The following is a 23932-nucleotide window of genomic DNA, read 5'->3' as shown; positions in this document are numbered from 1 at the left end:
ATGTCCAAATACTGCTCGTAACAATGTGGTGGGGGAATGAGCGACGTGTGGGAACTCGAGTCGTGTAGTAAAGGAACTTGTAAATGATTACACAAAACGATATCAGTCAGTCACTTTAATAAATAACGTCAGGTAAAAAAATCACAATATTTCCGACAGCTTTACATAATTATGATGACAATGTACAAGCCACCTATAAATTACACTGGTCAACACAAGTTTTGTTTCCTTCATTTTTTCTGTTTTCGAGTATTTTAAGGCTCGAGTATGGAGACAATACTGAGAGTTTGCTGATAGCTTACATTTTATATATCTATGTACAGTTTTATCATTTTGACGAAAAATATCCGAGTTCCACGTAAATATTCGATATTTTACACATACCTACACACTTACCGCAAATATAGCAGAAATAATCGTAATTAATTACACAACATCTTATCCCCTCCGATCGATCCCCATCCAATTCAAACGGGGATCGATATTACGACAGCCTTAGCCGAGGCTTGAACCCTTAGAGGTGCCCTCAGACTAAAGACGTATCGGTCAGGCGGGAGTTGGCCTTCAGCCGCTCCATAAGTCCTTCCTTTGGTTTGGAGCGCCATCTGCACTCGCCCCCTATCGTCCGGTGGAGCTGTAAAGGCCAGCTGCATTAGAGTAGTCCGAAAAAAAACAACATGTTATTGACGAAGCCATATCGAAAACAACAATATATATTTCAGTGTTCAATAAAAAATCTCATTTACTAAGTTGAACATAGTAAATGTGGGAAGTTAGCTGTAACTCAAAAACAAGCGCTGTATGAGAAAATGTTTCTATATACAAAGAATTAACGTTAATTCGAGAAACAGAAAAAATCGAAAGAAACAAACATTTTGTGTTCTATTGGCCAGTGTTATTATACCTTATGATATAATCAGTTTATGAGATAAATAACTATTACTAAAACGAACATATAGCAGGCACAGTTTCGATACTACCATTACTAACATTAAACCGCGTCTTAAAATTGCATATATACTTACTATATACATAAATTATATAAAAGAAAATATTGTATTTATTATTATTATATTAAGAGTTACCGCAGGATATAGTTAATTGAAAATAAATTACGCTGCAACATATAATATACTAGCTGTTCCCGCGACTTCGTCCGCGTGGTATTTAACTTTATTTTTCTAAAATAAAAGTAGCCTAAGCTACCCCATATTACATCAGCTACCAGCTAAAAAAAGTCCCGTCAAAATCTGTCCAGCCATTTTAGAGATTAGCCGAAACAAATAGACAGACAGACAGACAGACAGATAGACAAAAATTGTAAAAAATGTTATTTTGGTCTATATACCGTGTTTATATTCATATGCATGTAATATAAAACGGATATTTCAATATTACAAACAGACACTCCAATTTTATTTATATGTATAGATGTATAGATATGTATATATGTTTTTCCCTTGTATCACTTAAAATACTTATTTCAAACGGGTTAGTACCCGTTACCTGCCCCCCTCATAATGTGTTAAATTTCTCTCTAACGAGTGACTTGATTATAAAGATGTCTTCTAGTTGGATTGTTACTCTTTAAAACGCGATTTTATGTGCTAATATATATATATATAAAATAGCATATTATGACCGTCAATAACATATAGTTCAATTTAGAGGCAATTTATATGTATCCGGCTCATATAGGACCAAAAAATTACCCGTAACCGACGAACTTGTATCAATAGATAGATCAATGTAAGAAACAGGTATATATAAATTGGAGTATTTGGTGTACCATTGTATCTACCTCAACGAGAGACAGGCGTAAAGATATGTATGTATACAGACTGGCATATACAATGGACAAATAATAATTATCATTACATAGTATAAAATAAAGTCGCTGTCGTTGTCTGTCCGTCCCTATGTATGCTTAAATCTTTAAAACTACGCAACAGATTTTGAAGCGGTTTTATTTAATAGATAGAGTGATTCAAGAGGAAGGTTTATATATTTAATACATGTACACCCGTGCGAAGCCGGGGCGAGTAGTTAGATAATAAAACATCTCAGTAAATTACGGTTATGGAATAATAATTAGGTAACAATAGCAGTAGCATATTCAAAATATAAAAATAACTTGACTTTATATTCTAAGGCTGAATTTCACCAATCGTAGTATTAACAAGTTCAAGGAAACTAAGTTCAGCGTGAGCTCAAAAATCATCGACATTGATCTCGTTTTAGTTTAAATGGAATTCACCAGCGTTATATAGATCGCGTTTATCAAAACGAAGTTTAGATTTTCATTCGTTCACAGTGTTACACGCTCATAAAAATAATATTTGATGCAATGGGTAATTTAAATAAAATAATTCTAAGAAATATTTGTAATTCAGTCATGTGATAATTAGGATAAGTTTTTTAGTTTTTAATTTAATAAGTACCGTTGACTACAAAATATATAACAACAACCATTATCTATAAAAAGGTAAAACATTATTTTATTGAGGATATTTTCTACACTACTGGCAATTTTCTTTTTATTTCCGATATTATATTGTCAAAATTTTGATTGATGACTATTTGACAGGTCACAGCTGCTTTAAACACGTTTAAAGAGTTAACCGTAGGAAATAGGACGTTCAGAATTTATAAACGTGTTTATAGAAATTTGTAGTGGTGAAATGCAAAATGAAGCTTTGAACGTTTAAACGTTTTAATCTTGTTCAGTTCGAACTAAACGCGATCAGTTTCTTTGGTGAAATCCAGCCTAATATATATTAAACTCTGTTGGTATTTCTGTCGGGTTGTAGCATATAAAACAGTGATAGTAAGGTAGACAATACACAGTTGCACAATGTGTTTGTTGCTAGTAGTAACCAGTAATACCAATCTACCACCGACATACCCTTCATTGTAGAAGGTTTTTCACAACACTTGATCGAGTTAATAATTATTACACATTTGACTATAGTACTAGTATAACACCTCTAAAAGAACATATAACAATCCCATAAATTTCAGAGTTGTCCAAAATAGAGCTGCAAATTCAGAAATATTGTGGAGAATTTGAAACCGTGCAAATAAACACCTTCAATATGCGTGATATTTGACTTTATTTTTCTAAAATAAAAGTAGCCTAAGTTACTCCTTATTACATCAGCTACCTGCCAATAAATGTCCCGTCAAAATCGGTCCAGCCATTTCAGAGATTAGCCGGAACGAACAGACAGACAAAACAGAACACTGCAATTTTATTTATATGTATAGATGTATCTAGACAGGCGGTAGCGTGTCAAAGCCCATTATATATTACAACACGCAGCGCAAAATTCTTTGAGAACATATAAAAATTAAATTAAGCTGCATGCGTGATGTGACCCTGTTTAATCCGACACCAGGTGTGTATAAGTTACGTTGCAACTAACAATTTAAAACAAATACCCATCACACCCCAAAATAATCAGTAACAAACACACTGATTTATATATCTGTAACCGATCTCAACATGATGATTAGTGATAATCGCCCATATATATATATATATACAGGATGTCCCAGAACTCAACGTCAAGCCGAAACTTTAGCTTGACGAAAAAGAAGAATCTAGAAATAGAAAAATCAGAAAAGAAATCTATCCCCTGCAGTTTGAAAATTATGGACATTTGAGAAAAACGTAGAAATTTGGTCAAACTGTAACCATTTTTCGGTTATTGTGGTTAATTTTTATTATTTTTCTTAATTTGAACTTTGGAACCGTAACTCTAAAATAACATTTCTAGTCTCTACTCGTAAACTAAAATAACATTTCTAGAATCACAGTCAAAAATAATGACACAATTGACCCAAGTTTTTTAGAATTAAGACTATTTGTTAAACTATGAATTTAAAATTATCAAAACTTACCGTATTTGAAAGGCTCTCCTTTAAAAAAAATTACTAAAGTGCCTTGGCAAATGCCTTTAAAAGATCGCATAATTTTCAAACTTTCTATTTTTTCTGATTTTTCTCATGATGGTTACAATGAATACTATTACCCCGTTTCGACTTGACGTTGACTTCTGGGACACCCTGTATAAAGAACAGCACGGATATCACGTTATCATATGATACCGTGATACTCATGTCTTGTCATTCCAGATGACTACGGTCATGCCTCCGTACAACCAGAACACATCTTAAAAAGCAAGCTGATACCAAAGTACACGATCATATAAAGCAAACTGCTTGTCAATAAGTCAGAATATACATTTCGGTACCCCTTCTGCCGAACCCTATATAAAAAATTAATAAAAGAGCGTGATACCTATATGTACTTACACGGTCATTTGTTAACTATTTCTAAACATCCTTCCTTGTAGTTAAGATTCATAACTAATTAAATCACAGTGGGCGCCGTGAACATTATCACGTTATCACATATTTTGTGATTTTAAATATAGCAACACTTACATTGAATCTTATCTACAAATAAGGAGATTAATATAATTTACAAAACTGTATGTACCAACATACAGTACCTATAACACGGGAGCACTTAGATTGCACAACTCTGTAATAGCAATAAAATAATTATTTATATAATGTATCCGCATTAAATTAATAGATAGCGATCAATTTAATATGCACAGCGACCCGTCAACTAAATATTTATTACAATATTTAATAACAAACAAATACAGTTTCTTCTCCATCAGGAATAGGTATTCATCATTTCAAATACAGCTGATTTTTACACTGTTTCATTTTTGACTTGTTTATCAATTATAAACCGTAGAACATAAATTGCGTATATAATTATTAAATATTAAAAAAATTGTCATTAAAAGTTGCCAAGAGAATTAACTCCCTTATTCATAAAAACACCAGCCATTTTATATCTTTTCTACTTTTCTTTCAAACTATATCCTCCATTTGAAGAAGAGGTTTTTACTTTTCATGAATAAGGGGCAAGTATTTACAATATCACCTCAACCCAGTTAAAAAAATGAGTCCGAACAATAAAATAATATTACATATAAAAATGTCAGATTGAAATGTAAAATAAATAAAATCCACTGTCCAACTGCGGTTTGTGTTGAATTACAAATATAAATACAAACAACAGTTGGGCCAGCACAGTTCATGTCGCACCACACGCATCTACTGAGAAGCTCTGTAGCTCGGAGATATCACCGGCGGTGCACGGAGACATCACCGGCGGTGCACGGAGACATCACCGGCGGTGCACGGAGACATCACCGGCGGTGCACGGAGACATCACCGGCGGTGCACGGAGACATCACCGGCGGTGCACGGAGACATCACCGGCGGTGCACGGAGACATCACCGGCGGTGCACGGAGACATCACCGGCGGTGCACGGAGACATCACCGGCGGTGCACGGAGACATCACCGGCGGTGCACGGAGACATCACCGGCGGTGCACGGAGACATCACCGGCGATGCACAGCAGCAGCGCCGGCTCGAGCCGCCCGGAACAGTCCGTTGGACATGGCCACCACCGGCGAAAACAGCCGCAACGGATACTCACTGCCGGCCAAAATCACGTTCATACGGTAACACATAACAACAGCAAATACAGCCAGATTACTCCAAAATATGATAGTCCAAGGAATCGTTAAATAGAAACTACTCATATTAGCAATGAACTAAACCAGTGTTGGTCAAAAGTTGATTTGTTTGACGACTAAAATTAATAATTAAAAATCAAAAGCTAAAGATTATGGTATAGATATAGTAGAATATGGTAAGTATTGATTAACCATCAATAAATAAAAAAGAAGTCGATATTATTAAAATTAAAAATATTTATCGTTACTTTATCATCATCTACATAACCATCATCATCGACATCAGGATTATCTTCATTATCACCATCATCGTCATCATTATCACCATCCTCGTCATCATAATCACTATTACTACTATCATCATCGACCGCGTCATCATCAGCACTGCTTACAGAAAGAAGTGAGATAGTGGTAGCCATGCAAACAACTTTATACAATATGTATTTCGGTCAAGTCACTTTTATGTACAACTGAAAAATGTAAGTTTCGTAAATTCCTTCAAAGAAGATATTCAAAACCTTACACAGCTTACAGTGCCTTTAAATTGATGATTAATTAATTAATTGATTAGTTTATTAATCAGACCATAATAAGTTAATGATTATGATTAGCGATTAACGTCAGTAATCATGATTACGATTGCTATTTAAACCTGATTAGTTTAATCAAAATTTATAAATTATTAAATAATAAGTGATACCCTGAGAGCGTTAAAAATTAGCACAGGTAGAAGCAACTTTACATTGATCATCATCATCATCATCGCAGCCCGGAAAACGTCCACTGCTGGACATAGAGACCCCTAAAGATCTCCACGACGATCGGTCCTGCGCTGCTCGCATCCAATGCCTTCCAGCGATTTTGACCAGATCTTCGGTCCACCTTGCTGGAAGCCTTCCTATATGCGTCTTCTGGTCCGCGGTCGCCACTCGAGGACTTTATTGCCTCAACTTTCCATTATCATGCATTAAAATAATAAATGAACCAACCGTTACATACAAAAGTTAATAAAGATTGTAAAGATAACTGACCTGCCTATGACGGGGGTGGCCTCGTTGCCACTCAGAATGAACACGGGGAAGAATATCGAGAAGACGCAGCCACTGCAACAATATAACTTATAATATTTATCCGTCACCAAATTTAAAAAAGCAAAAAACAGTGGTTCTCCAATTTAACATGTTGCCTTATTTTTATGGTCACTGATTCGACTCCCGCACAACATTAATTATCATTACATAGTATTAAACAAAGTCGCTGTTGCTGTCTGTCCGTCCCTATGTATGTTTAAATCTTTAAAACTACGCAACGGATTTTGAATCGGTTTTTTTTATAGATAGAGTGATTCAAGAGGAAGGTTTATATCAGGGATGTTATGGATATGAAATTTCGGATACGGAGAGAGTTTGGATATAGGAATGACTACTATAACGGATACGGATACGGATGCGGATATGAAATTATTTCGGATTATCCGTTAGTTTCGGATAATTTCGGTTACGGATATTATTTTTTTAAGGAATTTCAAAAGTAAATTACAAATAGCTAATAAAATGGTTATATAACGTGTCTCTATTAGGCTCCGCCCCTATCCGATATTATCCGAAACTTTTATTTCGGATTCAGTCACGATTATGAATATTTTTTTATATTGGATATCCGATAGTTTCGGTTTACCGAGCTCCCTAACATCCCCCGTTTATATGTATAATATATGTACATCGGGGTGTAATATCAGTTATATAATAATACTAGATGGCGCTAAGCTTGTTGTAATTGCAAATCTTATATATAAAATTCTCGTGTCACAGTTTTCGTTCCCATACTCCTCCGAAACGGCTTGACCGATTCTCATGAAATAAAAACGCGATCGAAAAGTGTATTAAATGTACGTAAAGATACTGTGAGTACAGTTTGCCGAGATGAATATCGAGCGAGTTCCAGTAGTAGCAACAAACGAAGACGTGTGAAGGTAGACGCATATGTCTGGCCATAAACATTTATTTAACATCTACCCGCTGCTCTTCAGTTTACCCGTGATCATGGTGGTTGAAACACTGTCGAAATATTGGGAACTCGGCAAATAAATATAAAACGTGATAAGATCCCGTGATTTTTACTAATTATACGTATAAATAATGACCGCGTCAAGTTTAAAACAGTAGATAGACAGAGTGACTTTCACATTTATAATATTAATAAGAATAAGGATAGGATTCCTTATATGACTATTATAACGATGACCATAAAGACTTATGAGGACCCACTGCACTGTGCTAGCTAACATACCGAGATTTCATATTTAAGATGCTCTTATGTTGTTGAAAACATTTACTGTAATGTTACTATTATGTTATCCTACACAGTTTGTATTGTTTTGGATGAAGAAATAAAGATAACACAGGTAAGTACCTTATAATATAGGACTCAGGTATCTGCGTGAGGACGGCCAGTGGCAGTCCAAAGCCGAGGAAGTACGGCCAGTTGGTCTCGATGAATGTGAGCCGCTTGTGCAGCTCCCAGCCCATGTTGAACCACTTGTACTCGAAGGAGTACAGCGAGTACAGCAAGCACATGTGCACCAGGCACAGCAACTCGCCCACGTATGCTATTGGCAACATATTCACCAACATACTCTGCCCATGTAACACAACATACCATATATAGATAGATAATTGATTTATTGCCAACATAACACAAATATTACAGTTTACAATAACACTAAGATGTACATCTAGTTTTGGTTCAACAAGAGTACACTTTGCAAGTATTTCATAGGTGAAAATAAAACAAGTAAAAAATTTATTTTATTTTAAAAACATATTTTTCGTCGGAATGGATTTTTATTTGCTAAATGTGGAAGTTCGTCTAATAATGTAATCACCTTCGAACAACTTTCATTTTGCATATTAAATTTGAGTTAAGACGGCAGATAATGTTTTTACAGAAAGTGCTGCACTGCTCCAATAATCATTCCCTAGTGGAAATAGATATATAGATAGATAGATAAGTTCTTTATTCAACAATTACAAACACATAGCATACATGAGATACATTTTATAAATAGAAATAAAGTTTACAAATGCCCCGCTAGCGTAAAAGTTAGCGCAGGCGGATGCACCATTACATACATACATCATACATAAATCATAAAATAATATATCTATGAAGTTACAGTGCATACATAATTTATTTATAATTACTTTATATAGGGCCAATTATAAAATACGAAGTAGATAAATGACGTAGTTCTGATATAAAATAACATTAAATTCAAAAATCATTTATTCATGTATGCATTTTAGCAGCTTAAGAAAGTATTTTTTTATATTACACTGTCCAGTTCAGTATACAGATTTCATTGAGAAAAACTGTATACTGGCAAGAAACTCAATTCAATTACTTTTTTTTTAAAGCCAGTTTATTTACAATGTATATTTATATAGGTGTCTATGTGTAACATTAAATGAAAATCCCGTGCATGAACAACTATTGCCATGCAAGCTCCTCATTTAAATAATCAATTAGTGAGTAATATAATTTAACAGATGTTTAAATTTATTTAAGGGTAATTCAAGTATATCCTTAGGTGTCTTATTGTAAATTTTTATATCTAAAAAAAATGCATATAATATAAGTAACGCTTGAGAATTTGTCCTTTTTTGTAGTGAGAATTTTATCACTACAAAAAAGGACAAATTCTATAAGTTTATATCATTAAAGTGTGGATATAGACTATGTTTACTAAAGAATGTAATAATCACCTGAACTAAAAATAAAGCTTGCACCAGCAAACTGAACAGTGAGTCTGCAATAATTTTGCTCACACTGGACATAAACTGCGGCCGCCCGCGTCGATGCCGGTACGCGGAGTCGGCTATGTCCTGCACATTTCATACATACATAACAATTATTATAATATTCGACAGCCTCGGTGGTCTAGTGGTTTAGAATACCGCTGTACTATCCGATGGTGGCGGGTTCGATTCCCCGCAAACATTTATATTCATGAGTATGATTGTTTGTATCGGTCTGGGTGTTTTCTATGTATAATATGTATTTATTTAAAAAAAAAATGCATCCAGGTATTTATGGACTTGCTTAGCTTGGGACTAGATAGCGTTGTGTGAATTGTCGTGAGATATTATTATTATTATTATATATATATATAATAACATAATTATTATTATTATTATATATATAATATAATATAATATTAATAATAACATACATCTAAATCTCTATCAAGTAACCTAAGTGTCATTGTCATATTTTTTAATTTTTTTAATAACAAAATAATGACACTGAGCCATCTAGTCCCAAGCTAAATAGAGTTTGTACTAGATAACTGATATAAATACTTACATGCATTTTGTTTTAAATACAAACATATTATACCTATAAAGCACCCAGGATAAACAATTATACTCATATATGTTAAGTTTGCACCATGCAAATTCAAATACAAATTCAAAAATCATTTATTCATGTATATTAGCCGCTTATGAACGTCAAATTTTTTTTCCCTACCGTACAGTCAAATCAGCAAGAAATTGAATCAAAATACTAAAAAATATAATACAATTTCATAGATTAAGAATATAGTGATATTTTTTTAATAAATTACTAAACGTATATAGTATTATTACAAAGTACAATTATTCTAAATCTAAAATAATTTTTTTTTACTATCCTTTCAGTTTCCTTCCTGTTTTTAGTCCATAAACTTTTTAAAATTATAATCATCAATGCATAGTACTCATTTAATTTGTTTCTTATAAAACTTAAATGAAATGTACACTTACTTGAAACCATAAACTATTGACTAGCTTGCTCAGCAAGAACAGTGGTAGCACCCATATCATCCTGAAGGTCATGGAGAGGAACGGCTTCATCCAGCTCCACACATTGTGAGCCACGCCGGGGTCGTGGCCAAACACAACTGTCACTAAGTACTTGACGGCCGGCAACAGTACATACTCAAATACGAGTATACTGAGCAGAAATATAAACCCATTGAGTATACACGACTGCAGCACCCTTGTAAGTACTTTGGATTCCCTGAAATTTGTGTAATTTATTAAGTTGCCAGTAATCATAATGCATTACAAATAATCACTCTTAATACATATCAATGTAACGTTCATACTTCTTCATCCAGCTATCTACACATATAAATAAAATTGTAGTGTCTGTTTGTAATATTGAAATAACCGTTTAATACATACATATGAATATAAATACGGTACATATATCAAAATAATATTTTTTACTATTTTTGTCTGTCTGTCTGTTTGTTCCGGCTAATCTCTGAAATGGCTTGACCGATTTTGACGGGACTTTTTTTGGCAGGTAGCTAATGTAATAAGGAATAACTTAGGCTACTTTTATTTTAGAAACATAAAGTTAAATTCCACGCAGACGAAGTCGCGGGAACAGCTGATCAGTCATAAGAACACTGAAAGTTTAAAATACTAGTGTAGCTACTGATCTACTTTTTCTTTTTATGTAAATATATACTTTCTTAATTTGCAAAATGGCACAATACCATACATTATTTTTAAACAGCTCAGTACAAAATATTTTGTCTTATGACTCGCTGAAGTGCAAGCAAATCCACAGTAAAAAATATCAACTAATGCATAATAATATCTTATATATAAAATTCTTGTGTCACAATGTCAGGTACCATACTCCTCTGAAACGGCTTGACCGATTTTATGACATTTTATATGCATATTCAGTAGGTCTGAGAATCCGCTATCTATTTTTCATACCCCTAAGTGAAAAGGGTTGTCCACCCCTAACATTATTGTTTAATTTTTTGGGCAAAACAATGTTTGCGGGTACAGTTAGTAATACCTATATTTAATCATTATATTCATAATTGTAATTATATCAAGTGCCATCTATTTATAGCTATCTTAATCAATAAATTACTGAATAATGCATATCATACAATTAGGTACCTAAGGATTTCATTACATACATTTTACATAATCATAATAAATTGAAATATATACAACTACAATGTACAAATTTGTAGAGAGTGTGGGTATTTTCATCATCATCATCATCAGCCTGTGTCTATCCCCTGATATAGGCCTTTCCCAAAGACTTCCACCATATGCACTCTTCCGCATCCATCCACTCCCACCACCAATACATAGGGGGTATTTTAGTCACTATGATTTTGAGGTTAAAAGGATTGCTCAGTATTTATTCAAAGGCAGCACCTGTTGATGGGATGTGACAGAAATCGAGCAGAGAGGGAACTACTTATTAAAACTTTGAAAGTCAACAAATTGATGTGGTCACTATTCAGAGTATACAGTCAACCCCAGGTAATCCGGCCACCCTTGTAATCCAACATGGTCTATTATTTATTATTGAATATTTTTTTTACAATCTTCGCTAATGCATGACAAGTTAGAACAAGTTTGAACTTGTATGCATCACCAATGTTGTCCTATTGTTCTGATTATGATTGCTTAGTTTCAATTTGACTACTTACATATGATGAAGACAGTGCAGTATAGCACATGTTCATTGTTTACTGTTTATTCATTGTGTATTACATGTCAGGTCAGAAGCGAGAGCACAAAACACTGACTATTACAGAAAAATGTGATATTTTAGACCATCTAAATTGTAACGAGTCTTTTAGTAGTTAACATATATAATGAACTATGATTTGTAGGTACTTCAGAGTGCATATATAACATATAGAATCTTATCACTGAATTTGTAATTTGTTAGATTACATGGTACTCTATTGTAAAAAATCCAGACTATAGGGGACCTAATATTTTTACAAATAGAATGGAGAGAAAAGAAAGTTATATCTTTTTAATCTAAATAATAGCATTGCAGTAACTATAGAAATATATTCAATAGTAAAAATATAACAGAACCTTCTTCTAGAACGAGAAAGAATTATTAAAGAAAGAAGTACAGTGATAATACAGATGAGAAGCAAAATGTTTGGTATTGTATACATGCTATGTCATGTAATGTATGGTTAATGACCCACGTAAATTACAATTTTAATTACATAATTACAGTACAAAGTACAGAAATAATGATTTGAAGACTCACTGGTTCACTTTCGTCTGTTTTTGTCTGGATTGTGTGTTTCCGGAGTCTACTCGCGGCGAGCGACTCAGTGCCTTCTCATTTATTTCTTTATCTAAGTATAAAAGTACAGTCACTCCTCGTAAACTGTCTATGAAGCCTTTAATTAGTGACACGGAGAAATTCTGTAAATTTTAACAATAAACATAAAACATTTTGTTTGATCAATAACAAACACAAAGAACAAAGAATATTGTTAGAAAAACTCACTGTTATACTTTCCATTTTGTGCCCTTGCCCGCTATTTCGTTATCTATTACTTCATTGTTACAAAGACATAATTTATCAACTTTATTCACATCTTTTGTTTAATTTCAATTGACATTTATTTCTACAATCTGTTGGTTGGTTGAAAGTTTACGTCACATTCATATACTTACACACAATTACGATTTGACGTTTTATTGACATGGACAGCTGACATCAAATAACACATAATCTGACATTCAGTGTTACCAAAAACTGTTCTATCTTGTTAATTAGAATAATTTAGGATTTTATATCCGTCGACATAATTGTATTCATTAATATTTTTTTATAAGCTGGTCTTACTTATCAGTATATATGTAACCTGTAATTATAACTTTAAAATGCTGATTTATTCCGGTAAATTTAATAATATTCTATCCCTAAAGGTATTAGTCTTTATTTAATCTCTGTTTTCTCGATAGTCTGTGGTATTCTTGTTTATTACCTGTGTGATGTGATACGTGAATTTTATGAAACAAATAAATATAACTCGATTTCTTTATACTTTAAATTAATTAATAGATCTAAATTGTTAATTTCTCGATTATTTAATCTAATGAAGTAATCAAGATGGACAACTCTTACATTCTCAATAATCTAAGGTTAGTACTTTATACTCACGAATGCAAATACTACCTACTTAATTTATCGTTGACCTCAAAATCATACGTAAATAATACTAACTATATCTTGCAATAACAACATATATTTTGTATTATTTTGAATGACTAATATCTAAAATTAGTTGCCATTTAACTCTCATGCTACATCTGGATCTGTTTAAGTACCTACTTGTTATGTAGTCAACAATTTATAAGTAGGTACTAAGTTTCCTAGAAAGTTGCCCTGCCGCTTCTATCTAGGCTTACTATGTAGAGACATGACGAGTGTCTGGACTGGGGTCATACATATACTGCTGTCGCTGTAAACATGCTGTACTTGTGTAATTAATATTTTGTGTTACAATACAACAAAGTCTCCACTGACCAAAATAGATTCTTTATTTTAATAGACTCTTTGTTTCTCAATTAATGCAAGTTTTCATATTACGTCCATTACTCGAAGTTGTTTATATATCAACATTTGTAGGAGTCTCCATTATTATTATAAAGTATTTAACATGACTTCAAAAATATTAAAAAGTATATTATTTTATTATAAACTTAAAACTGAAGGTTTATTTAGATAATATGAATAAACAGTTTAACAACATCACTATTGAAGTTAATTCCTAGAATTCTAGTTGTATAAATAAGATAAAAATCCTCTATTAACTATAACTATAATGCCATAACAACAAAACCACACCTTAAATGGTTTTACTTCCTGTAAAGTTGTCTTCTAAGACACAAAGCAAGATTAGAAGAGGAAGTTGTTGTAATGTACATAAATATTATAGATATAAATTGTTCTTAAAATAAAATTAATGATGAATTATTTAAATTTGAATTGTAATAAAACAGTATGAAAGATTAATTTTGTATAAAATTTATATAATTTATTTGTTTAAAGAGTTCCATAACTAAAAGATATGTTATGACCTCATTTATTCATCTGTCACTTGCTAATAGTGCTGTAAGTCTGAACTTTTCTATACAATTCAACAATTCAATCCAATACAATATGAGTGTAGTAGAAATAATCTTTATTCAAATACACTTAATATAAGGACTTTTGAATAGTCATATGTTTTTACTCTACTATTCATTGGGTACTCAGATTCATTACAAGAAGATGTATTATAAAACTTACATGTTGCGCTTTAATATTTAATAAAAAATTATATTTTTTCTAAGTAAATACACATTACCAAGGATCAGCCATGCAACAATCAACATAGAGACAATACAAACTGAAAAACTACTATTTAAATATTATATACACATTTCTATTTGAAAAATGTGAACTTACAAGGATTATTTAAAAGAGCAACACACAAGTTTCTTGCTCATTCTTCTTGTGTTGAGACAGCTTTCCGAATGAGAGGTAGATTAAAAAAGTATGACTTTTTAAAATGGCTTAAATTAAGTTTATTTGAATAAAGTATTTTCTATTCTATTCTATAATATGTATGTTCCAATTTCTATTTCTTGGAATGGACATTATCAGTGTCATAAAATTAATAAATTAACATACCTAATGGGCAGCTAATCCCTAATCATTGAGACCTTGAGTTGCAACATTCAATATGATAATGTCTCAGTTAACCATATTATTTGTTGGCACTTATCATTATTATTTACCTACCAACTAAATTAAATTAAATGTGGTAAAAGTTACGAAAAGTTTATTATTTACCTACCAACTAAATAAAAATGAGAGCAATGTGGTAAAAGTTAAATAAAAGTTGAACTGTAAAGTTTTTCAGCCCCTTTTTTTAATATTATGAATGTAATTCCATTCAATTATTACGTAAGCACTATGGGGAGGATCTTTACTTTGCTTATTTTGGGCACATAGACGGTGATTACGACTTCACTAGTTGTATACTTTTTTCACGAATGACAACCCTCACATTGTCTTTGTTAAAAAACAAGACATTAATTGAAAAATGTTTACATAATTATGGGGGGAGGGGGTAAGAACTTTGTTTACCTTGCTGACAAGGGAGATGGGGGGGGGGGGGGGGAGCGGGGTAAATAATTGTAATTAATCTGCTTACGTAATACTTAAACAGCCCCTAAGTTTAAATGCTTGTTGTCTGTCTAGACGCGTCTTGAAAAAGTTTTAAATATCTTAAATATACAAGTTACAAACATAGGATACTTTAAGGGTATATCAAAGTTTTTCTTAGTATGTATGTATGTATGTGTATGGAATGGTGCACCCGCCTGCGCTAACGATTTACACTGTCGGGGCACCAGTGGAAGATGATAATATGAGCATGAAGTCAGGACATTTAGCCCATCGTGACAAAGTCACGAAGAATCTATCATGGTTCCCAGGGAGAACCGCGTGGTCATCCCGACATGGTACATTGCTAGCAATAGGTTCAACAGACCACATTGGTAATAATCCCCTTCCCCCCGTATATCAATATTAGTTAAGGGTCGGCAACGCGCATATGACACCCCTGATGTTACAAATTCAAACTCAAAAATCATTTATTCATGTAAGTCATTTTAGCCGCTTATGAACGTCAAGTTTTTTATATTATAATTTTTTCCCTATCGGCAGGCGTGCAGGCGTTACTGTACAAAAGTAACTGTATACCATCAAATGGGCCGTATTTATTTATTTAATTAACACAATATAAACTTACAGCTAATTGCCAACAGGTTTATATTTTAAAATTATTTTTACTACTTAAACTATATAATGATAAAAATATTCTTATTTTATTTGGATGTGTATCTTGGACCTTACCTAAAAATAAATTTAATAATTGCAATGCTCTCATAGTGGGAGTATTGCTAGCGTAGCTTGTGTGTACCGACGCGGTTGCAAACAGTCGAACACGACTACGGGTGACGCTTCTCACGTAATTCGGTGGAATATTGTATGCTTCATTACCATAATTTCACGTGTAACGTCGCAAGTTGTAGCTAGTGTCTCATCAATCTAGTGTAGTTGTACCTACCTATTATCGTACATACCTATCTGTTGAGTAATCAGACTTAATCTACCACACGGAATAGGCTTAAGGAGGTTTAGTGGGTACCAGGCGGTGGTTGGTGGCTGCCCACTATCAGTTATTGTAAGCCGCTCGAATATATCTCAGCTTAGCTGTTATCTAGCGACAAGAACAGGGAGCGAAGACGTAGCTCTCCCTTAAAATGGAACTTGAAGCGCCACGTACAGCAATAGTCTTTGTAACATTAAAATAACGGCGCGGAAGGACTTATGGAGGCTGAAGGCCACTCCCGCCTGACGGATACAATGGTAACTCCAGCTTCTTCATACCCATTCTTAAGCTTGTAGTTCGTTCTGGCACACTTTGTCTCCATCTGACCAACCAAAGGTTTAAACTTTTTTACTTGGGAAAATAAGTCATGCATATACAGATGTAGTTCTACCACTTATTACTCGAGAGCATTCTCCAGCAGCTCTGACAATGTAAACTAACGCAACTAAGTCACTGCATGATCCAGTTGCTCAAACAGTAACTAATGTGCGGTCAGCCTTAAGCGCAAAGTTCAGTAACTCATTAAAAGTATTAATCAACAACGTCACAACGGCACCGCGCCGCCCGCGCCACAAAGGAAGCTGCCACACTCAGTTCGCGGCCGCTTGTTGCGCGAAGCACGCGCATCCACTCACCAGTGTGACGTGACCTAGTGGGTGACAGATAGTTATACACCAGCCATGAAAGTGGACAACGAACTGAACCAGGCGGCGCCCGCCGACACTAAACCTATTGTGGCCGACAGGAACGGCAGCCACTGTCTGCTGAACATCGTGCCCGCGCAGCCCAAGACCCTCACCCACCTGCCGAAGAGACCGCCGGTGGACCTGGCCTTCACGGACCTCACATACAAAGTGCAAGAAGGAAGAAAGAGCAGTAAGTCTCATTTTACATTTTTACATTTATCATTTTTCTAGAATCAAATATTCACATTTTGTTTACGAATTGTAGTTTCTTTGTTTTCTTTCTTTATTGTGATTGTAGAACGTGTAATTAATAAATACGGATGCATGGTAGGTATATAGAACGTCGTCAAGTACAAAACAAGATATACATTATCTGACTCTAACGATGTCAAACTATTTAGTTAATTAACGCCTTCACCTAAGTTGATCTATTATGACCTCAATATTGCATTGAAGACATTACAATGATTTTTAAACAAACGTAGATAGGATGTTTCAGCTTGACTGCCCTTCTATATAATTATTTATGACGTTTCTTTTTTTTTATTTTTTTTTCAATCTCAAAACCGTTTATATTAATTAGCTTTATAATATTACTAGCTCTATTCGCACGGGTGTACATGTATAATACATATAAAACTTCCTCTTGAATCACTCTATCTATTAAAGAAATAGCTTCAAAATCCGTTGCGTAGTTTTAAAGATTTAAGCATACATAGGGACGGACAGATAGCGACTGCGACTTTGTTTTATACTATGTAATGATTATTTGCACAATTTCACCCACTCAACACTTCCTCGCTGTATTGGGTTGACTGGAAGAGATCTCTTTTAGAGATAAGTCCTCGTTTGTTAACATTATTTGGGTATATGTATGTATTTACAAAAAAAAATATCTATATACTTGTATCAGTTATCTAGTACCCGTAACACAAGCTTTAAATAGCTTAACTTGGGACTAGATGGCGCTGTGTGAATTGTTCTGAGATTATTATTATTATTATATATAAGAAAATGTATTTAAGTGCAATATCGTAGTCAGGTTTTATATTCCGTATGTACGCCTAACATAATGTACGATTATGTAGATTTTATTGAACTTTGTTCCTATTATCCACTAGCTGTTCCCGTGACTTTACCCGCGTGGAATTACCTTTATTTTTTTTAAATAAAAGAGTGTTTCTAAAATAAATGTAGTCTAAGTTACTCCTTATTACATTAACTACCTGCCAAAGAAAGTCCCGTCAAAATTGGTCCAGCCATTCCAGAGATTAGGCGGAACAAACAGACCGACAGACAGACAGACAAAAATTGTAAAAAAAAATTATTTTGGTGTTATGCGTGTAGTAAAAAACGGTTATTTCAATATTACAAACAGACAGTCCAATTTTATTTACATGTACAGTTACAACCAAGCATACATCCGCGCATTTTCATTAATATGTAATTACACGTAGAAAATGTTTTTTTCCACGTGCATTATAGTATGGACTGTAACGTTAAACGCTGCGAAGAATCTGTGCAATAGTGTAAAAATTGCAAAAGTGCGGTTTTGCAACTCGTACGTTAGCGATCTGGCTAGGATCGTCCGCCTCACTAATTACAACATGGCACAACACACGTAAGACTATGTAGTCTTGCGAATCTTGCGCAGACCTCTATAGTTTACGCTATTTACACAAATACAATATTCAATACTAGCTACTCGTCCCGGCTCCGCACGGACATGTATTCTATATAAAAACGTTCCACTCGAATCATTCTATCTATTAAAAAAACCACTTCAAAATCCGTTGCGTAGTTTTAAAGATTTAAGCATACATAGGGACGGACAGACAGCGACATTGTTTTATACTATGTTATGATATGTATGTTTTGGACGTATACTTTTAACCTACTTCGATTAAACAATGAACCAAAATATGGCTTATTGAAATTTGTGGTAAAATATTGGTGAAAGTGATAACCGTTTTAAAGTAAACAACATATGTATATCTTCGACAACATTCTAGTACATTATATGTATATATATTCAGTCAGTGGACGTCTTCCGGGCTGCGATGATGATGATGATGATGATTCCAGTATATAATGGCATTCAACATATCTTCGACAACATTAACGTCTATTAATGATAATGTATTACCTAAATAATCCGTAAAATTGTATGTTTTTATTGTTTTAATATATATATTTTAAACTAAAAACAAATATAATATAAAAATAATTTAATTACATTATTCATATATCATATTTTTGTATAATTTTTCCTATGTGAGAATATTGGGTAACTGTAAGGCTCGCTTAGTTTTGATGTCAATAAATCATTACATGGTATAAAACAAAGTCGCTGTCGCTGTCTGTCCTTATGTATGCTTAAACTTTTAAAAGTGCGCAACGCAAAATTTTGAAATGTTTTTTTAATAGATAGAGTGATTCAAGAGGATGGTTTATAGGTAGGTATATATATACATATATATTTATTATATCGTACAAAATTCTTACTAGATAGTAATATAGAAATCTTTATATTGCTACACGATTTAATGAAATCCTGTACTTAGGCAGTGTTAATATTCGTTAATAACAACTAAGTACCTGTCAGTAGCCTTCATCTGTTGAGTTCGTCGACCGGTTCCAATTAAGAAGGCATCAAATCAATCGACTTATGACTTCACAAATAACAAGAATCTCGTACATTTATCAATGAATAATAACACAAGTACAGATATATTCAAATTCAAAATATCTATATTCATGTAGGTCTATTACAGACTCTTATGATATGTTAAATCTACAGTCAGTTCGGAATGATTTCGAGATGAGAAGAACTGACAAGAAACTCAACTCGTATTCTTTTCAAATTTATACATGTTTACAATAATACAGATTTATTTTTAAATTCATATTTGGGAGAATAGAGTGACCGTAATTGTAAAATATATAAATAAATATATGCTATTGCAAAAGCAAATAGTCTAATCAGTGTTCGCAACCCAAACAGACCAGTCCCCACAAACAGCACCCGTTCATATATATGTCATATACCAAACTTTGCAGACAATGATAAACTTTTCAATTAATTCAATGAACTCTAGTTAATGTAAAACATTATCAAATTATAATACACTAGTGAACCGTCCCGATTTCGCACGGCGGTTGCATTACAAATCTTTGAATTTCATGGATTGTTCTATACTATAACACGAATGTATTATACATATAAATATTCGTATTGTATCACTCTATCTATAACTGATAACTGCATTAATATCCGTTGAGATATTAATGCAGTTATCAATCATCATCATCATCTACTTCTTCCTTATCCCATTTACTTGTGGTCGGCGTAATATGTTTTTCGCTTCCATTCATCCCTGTTCGCAGTCATCTCGTTATTTACTTCCTTTCTTACCATATCATCTTTCACACAGTCCATCCATCTCTTTTTCGGCCTCTGCCCTATAAGAGCACCATCCACATTCATTTGTAACATCTTTCTTACAATATTATCCTCGTTGCTACGCATTACATGTCCATACCATGATAGACGATTACTCTTCAACCTCTCTGACACCGGCGCCATTTTCATTTATGCAATGCAGTTATCAATATTAAATATAATAATAAATATTAATAAAGTTAAAAGATATAAGAGAACAGTACTAAGATTAGTTCCCAGTTAGTAGTGATCTCGGTTTAAATAACTATTATTAGTTATTTAAACCGAATATTATAATTTTGTGGATCCTTTAGTAGACCTTTATCCACTAAATCAGACCTTCAAATATATATAATAACTAGCTTTTGCTCGCGGCTTCGCTCGCGTTAATTTATCCCTTTAGGGGTAGAATTTACCAAAATCAATCATCAAAACAACATCTACCTGCATGCCAAATTTCAGCCCGATCTGTCCAGTGATTTGGGCTGTGCGTTGATAGATCACCATGTCAGTCACCTTTGAGTTATATATATTTAGATTTAGATAAATTTTATACTATGTATAAAAACCTTAAAGAATTATACACCGAAACCTTCCTCAGGAACTAGTCTATTGATTGATGAAAACCGCATGACAACCGTTACATTCCGCTGCAGATAGACTGCGAATTGTTTTATTCTAGTTTGTATGTTTATAGAAGCAATAAATAAAAATCGTCGGTAAAGCAAAACTGCATAACCCAAATAATGAACGATTGCAAAATACATTTGGGTTTATTGACCGGCCTGGTAGCTGTAAAGTAAATCTACTTACCTACTTGATATATTTTTTACTAGCTGTACCCGCGACTTCGTCCGCGTAATGACCCTATTAAAGCCAAATAAAGTCATCGTTTTAGCGTCGACAATGACGAATTAACGTAAAAAGTTTCACCTCCTATTTTATTTTATCCTCTTAAAGGTATTTTTTTTTTACAAACTTTGTAATATTCATATTTAATCAACAGCCTCAAAAATAAGTTTCAAGCTTCAAAAGTGACGATTCTTCCATACAACTTTTCAACCCCCCTTTCAACCCCATGCAACCCTTTTTACGCATTATAAAGTAGCCTATGTCCTTTCTCAGGGTCTAGGCAATTTGTGTACCAAATTTCATTTAAACAGTAGTTTTGACGTGAAAGCGAGACAGACAGACAGACTTTCGCATTTATAAATAAGTAAAGTAAGAATTAAGTAGGGATTAGTAAAGATAAGGATTTATTCTACAATCCAATGAGTAATGAGTTCTTAAAAATATTGCGAGATATTGGAATTATTTTCCGTAATGAATGCACGATGGAAGTGATGGAGATATTCAGTGGATTACAGATATACAGCAGTAAATATAATTCATTCTCGTTCCGACCAGTTGCACGTTACATATAAACTGTTAGTTAGCAACATTACTTATTTTAAATGTGATGGATTATTATACCTTTTTTTCTTAAATCAATGTGCTTAATACGGTCCCTTAATCCATTACATTTAAGACACTCTACATTTAAATAACATACATAATATAAAACAATATACAGACGAGTAAACAATAGAACTATAGTAGCAAAAAACATTTACAAAATTAAAGCTGTTAAAATAATAATGACTAATTTTAGTCGGACCTATACCGATTACAGATATAAAGCAGTAAATATAATATGTTCTGGTTCCGATCAGTTGCATATAAACTGTTAACTGTTAGTTAACAACATTGCTTATTTTAAATGTGATGGATTATACTTTTCTTAAATGAATCTGCCTAATAGGAGCCGCCGTAAATAGCTAGTATAAAATATTCAACTATCAAAATACTCGTTATCAACAACTCGTACAATCCTTGTATTATGCTTATCTCGTCCGAAGGCCGAAGGTCGTTCGTAATGTTACACACAACATACCTATATTGTGGTGTTGTTTGTAATTTATCGGTGTTACATGATAAAGGATAATAAGAATAATATTTGTCGACGCTCGTAACCTCTGCCGCCGATTAAAATTCCGAAAATCCAGAAATCTCGCAGAGATCATCTATACATATAAATAAAATTTGAGTGTCTGTTTGTAATACTGAAATAACCGTTTTTCATTACATGCATATGTATATAAATGCGGTACATACACCAAAATTTTTTTTATATTTGTCTGTCTGTCTGTCGGTCTGGTTGTTCTGGCTAATCTCTGAAATGGCTGGACCGATTTTGACGGGCCTTTGCAGGTTGCACTTTTGTACTTTTGTTTTACAAAAATAAAGTTAAATTCAACTCGGACGAAGTCGCGGGTACAGATACTTTTAAATACGAATAGGTATGTACGTAATAAAATGCGCATCGGATTTTTTTTATAACACTGTTGGACAAACCAGCGTGCGGCTCACCTATTGGTAAGTGATTACCGCCGCCCATGAGCACTCGGTACACCAGGGAATTGCAAGTACGTTGTCGACCTTTTAAAAAGGAATAAGCTCTTTTCTTGAAGGTTTCAATATCGTATCGGTTCGGAAATACCATTGCTGGAAGGTGATTCCACAATGTGATTATGCGTGTAAAAAGATTGGGGTTCGTTCTGTGTGATTGTCTTATTTGACATTGTCTAGCTCTTGACTATACAAATATATTAGCAGCAATTTTAAATACAAAATACACTGCTGAATATCACATATCGCCATTTAGACCAAACTAAGTATGTCGAGCACATACATCATAACCCGTAATTAAGGATCGATAGAAACAATCATACTCATGAATATAAAACCCCCTCCGATCGATCCCCCGTCCAATTCAAACGGGAATCGAAATTACGACGGGCTGAGCCGAGCTTCGAACCCCTAGCGGTGCCCTCAGACTAAACTCGTATCCGTCCGGCGGGAGTTGGCCTTCAGCCGCTCCATAAGTCCTTCCTTTGGTTTGTAGTGCCATCTGCACTCGCCCCCTATGTTCCGGTGAAGCTGTAAATACCAGCTACGGCTAACAGCATTAGAGTAGTCCAAAAAAAAAATTATAAAAATGTTTTTACCGTGCGAGGAATCAAACCAGCGACTATCGGATGTAAAAGGGTGTGCTAAACGGCTAGACCACCGGGGTGGAAATAAATGCATATATCTATACTAATATTATAAAGCTGAAGCATTTGTTTGTTTAATTGAACACGCCAATCTCAGGAACTGGTTGTGTGAATTGAAAAATTCTTTTTGT

The 23932-nt window shown here is 33.6% G+C and overlaps 2 protein-coding genes across 3 annotated transcripts in view; one reads left to right on the top strand and one right to left on the bottom strand.

The window, feature by feature from the left end:
• Positions 1-5428: 5428 nt before the first annotated feature.
• On the bottom strand, positions 5429-13058 carry LOC131846210 (etoposide-induced protein 2.4 homolog). Its single transcript, XM_059195459.1, has 7 exons — positions 12915-13058; positions 12669-12829; positions 10376-10631; positions 9335-9454; positions 7983-8206; positions 6602-6673; positions 5429-5529 (listed from the first exon to the last, which is right to left on the bottom strand). Exons 1-7 carry the CDS (start codon positions 12927-12929, stop codon positions 5433-5435), a joined length of 945 nt encoding a protein of 314 aa, XP_059051442.1. The 5' UTR covers positions 12930-13058; the 3' UTR covers positions 5429-5432.
• Positions 13059-13390: 332 nt separating this feature from the next.
• The window catches only part of LOC131846209 (ATP-binding cassette subfamily G member 4-like), a 61057-nt gene continuing 50515 nt past the window's right edge, over positions 13391-23932 (top strand). Inside the window, exons 1-2 of one of the 2 annotated variants that reach the window (XM_059195458.1) lie at positions 13391-13555; positions 17324-17454. In XM_059195458.1, the coding sequence (XP_059051441.1) occupies positions 13524-13555; positions 17324-17454 (163 nt within the window). In that variant the 5' untranslated portion in view covers positions 13391-13523. Of the gene's footprint in view, positions 13556-17162; positions 17455-23932 lie in introns of those variants that run through there. The other variant, XM_059195457.1, reaches the window with a different exon arrangement.

The sequence above is a fragment of the Achroia grisella genome, unplaced genomic scaffold (genome assembly GCF_030625045.1).
Source record: "Achroia grisella isolate CSIRO2021 unplaced genomic scaffold, CSIRO_AGI_Agris_v1 utg504, whole genome shotgun sequence".
NCBI classification, from domain to species: domain Eukaryota; kingdom Metazoa; phylum Arthropoda; class Insecta; order Lepidoptera; family Pyralidae; genus Achroia; species Achroia grisella.
This window is presented reverse-complemented; position numbering and strand designations above follow the sequence as displayed.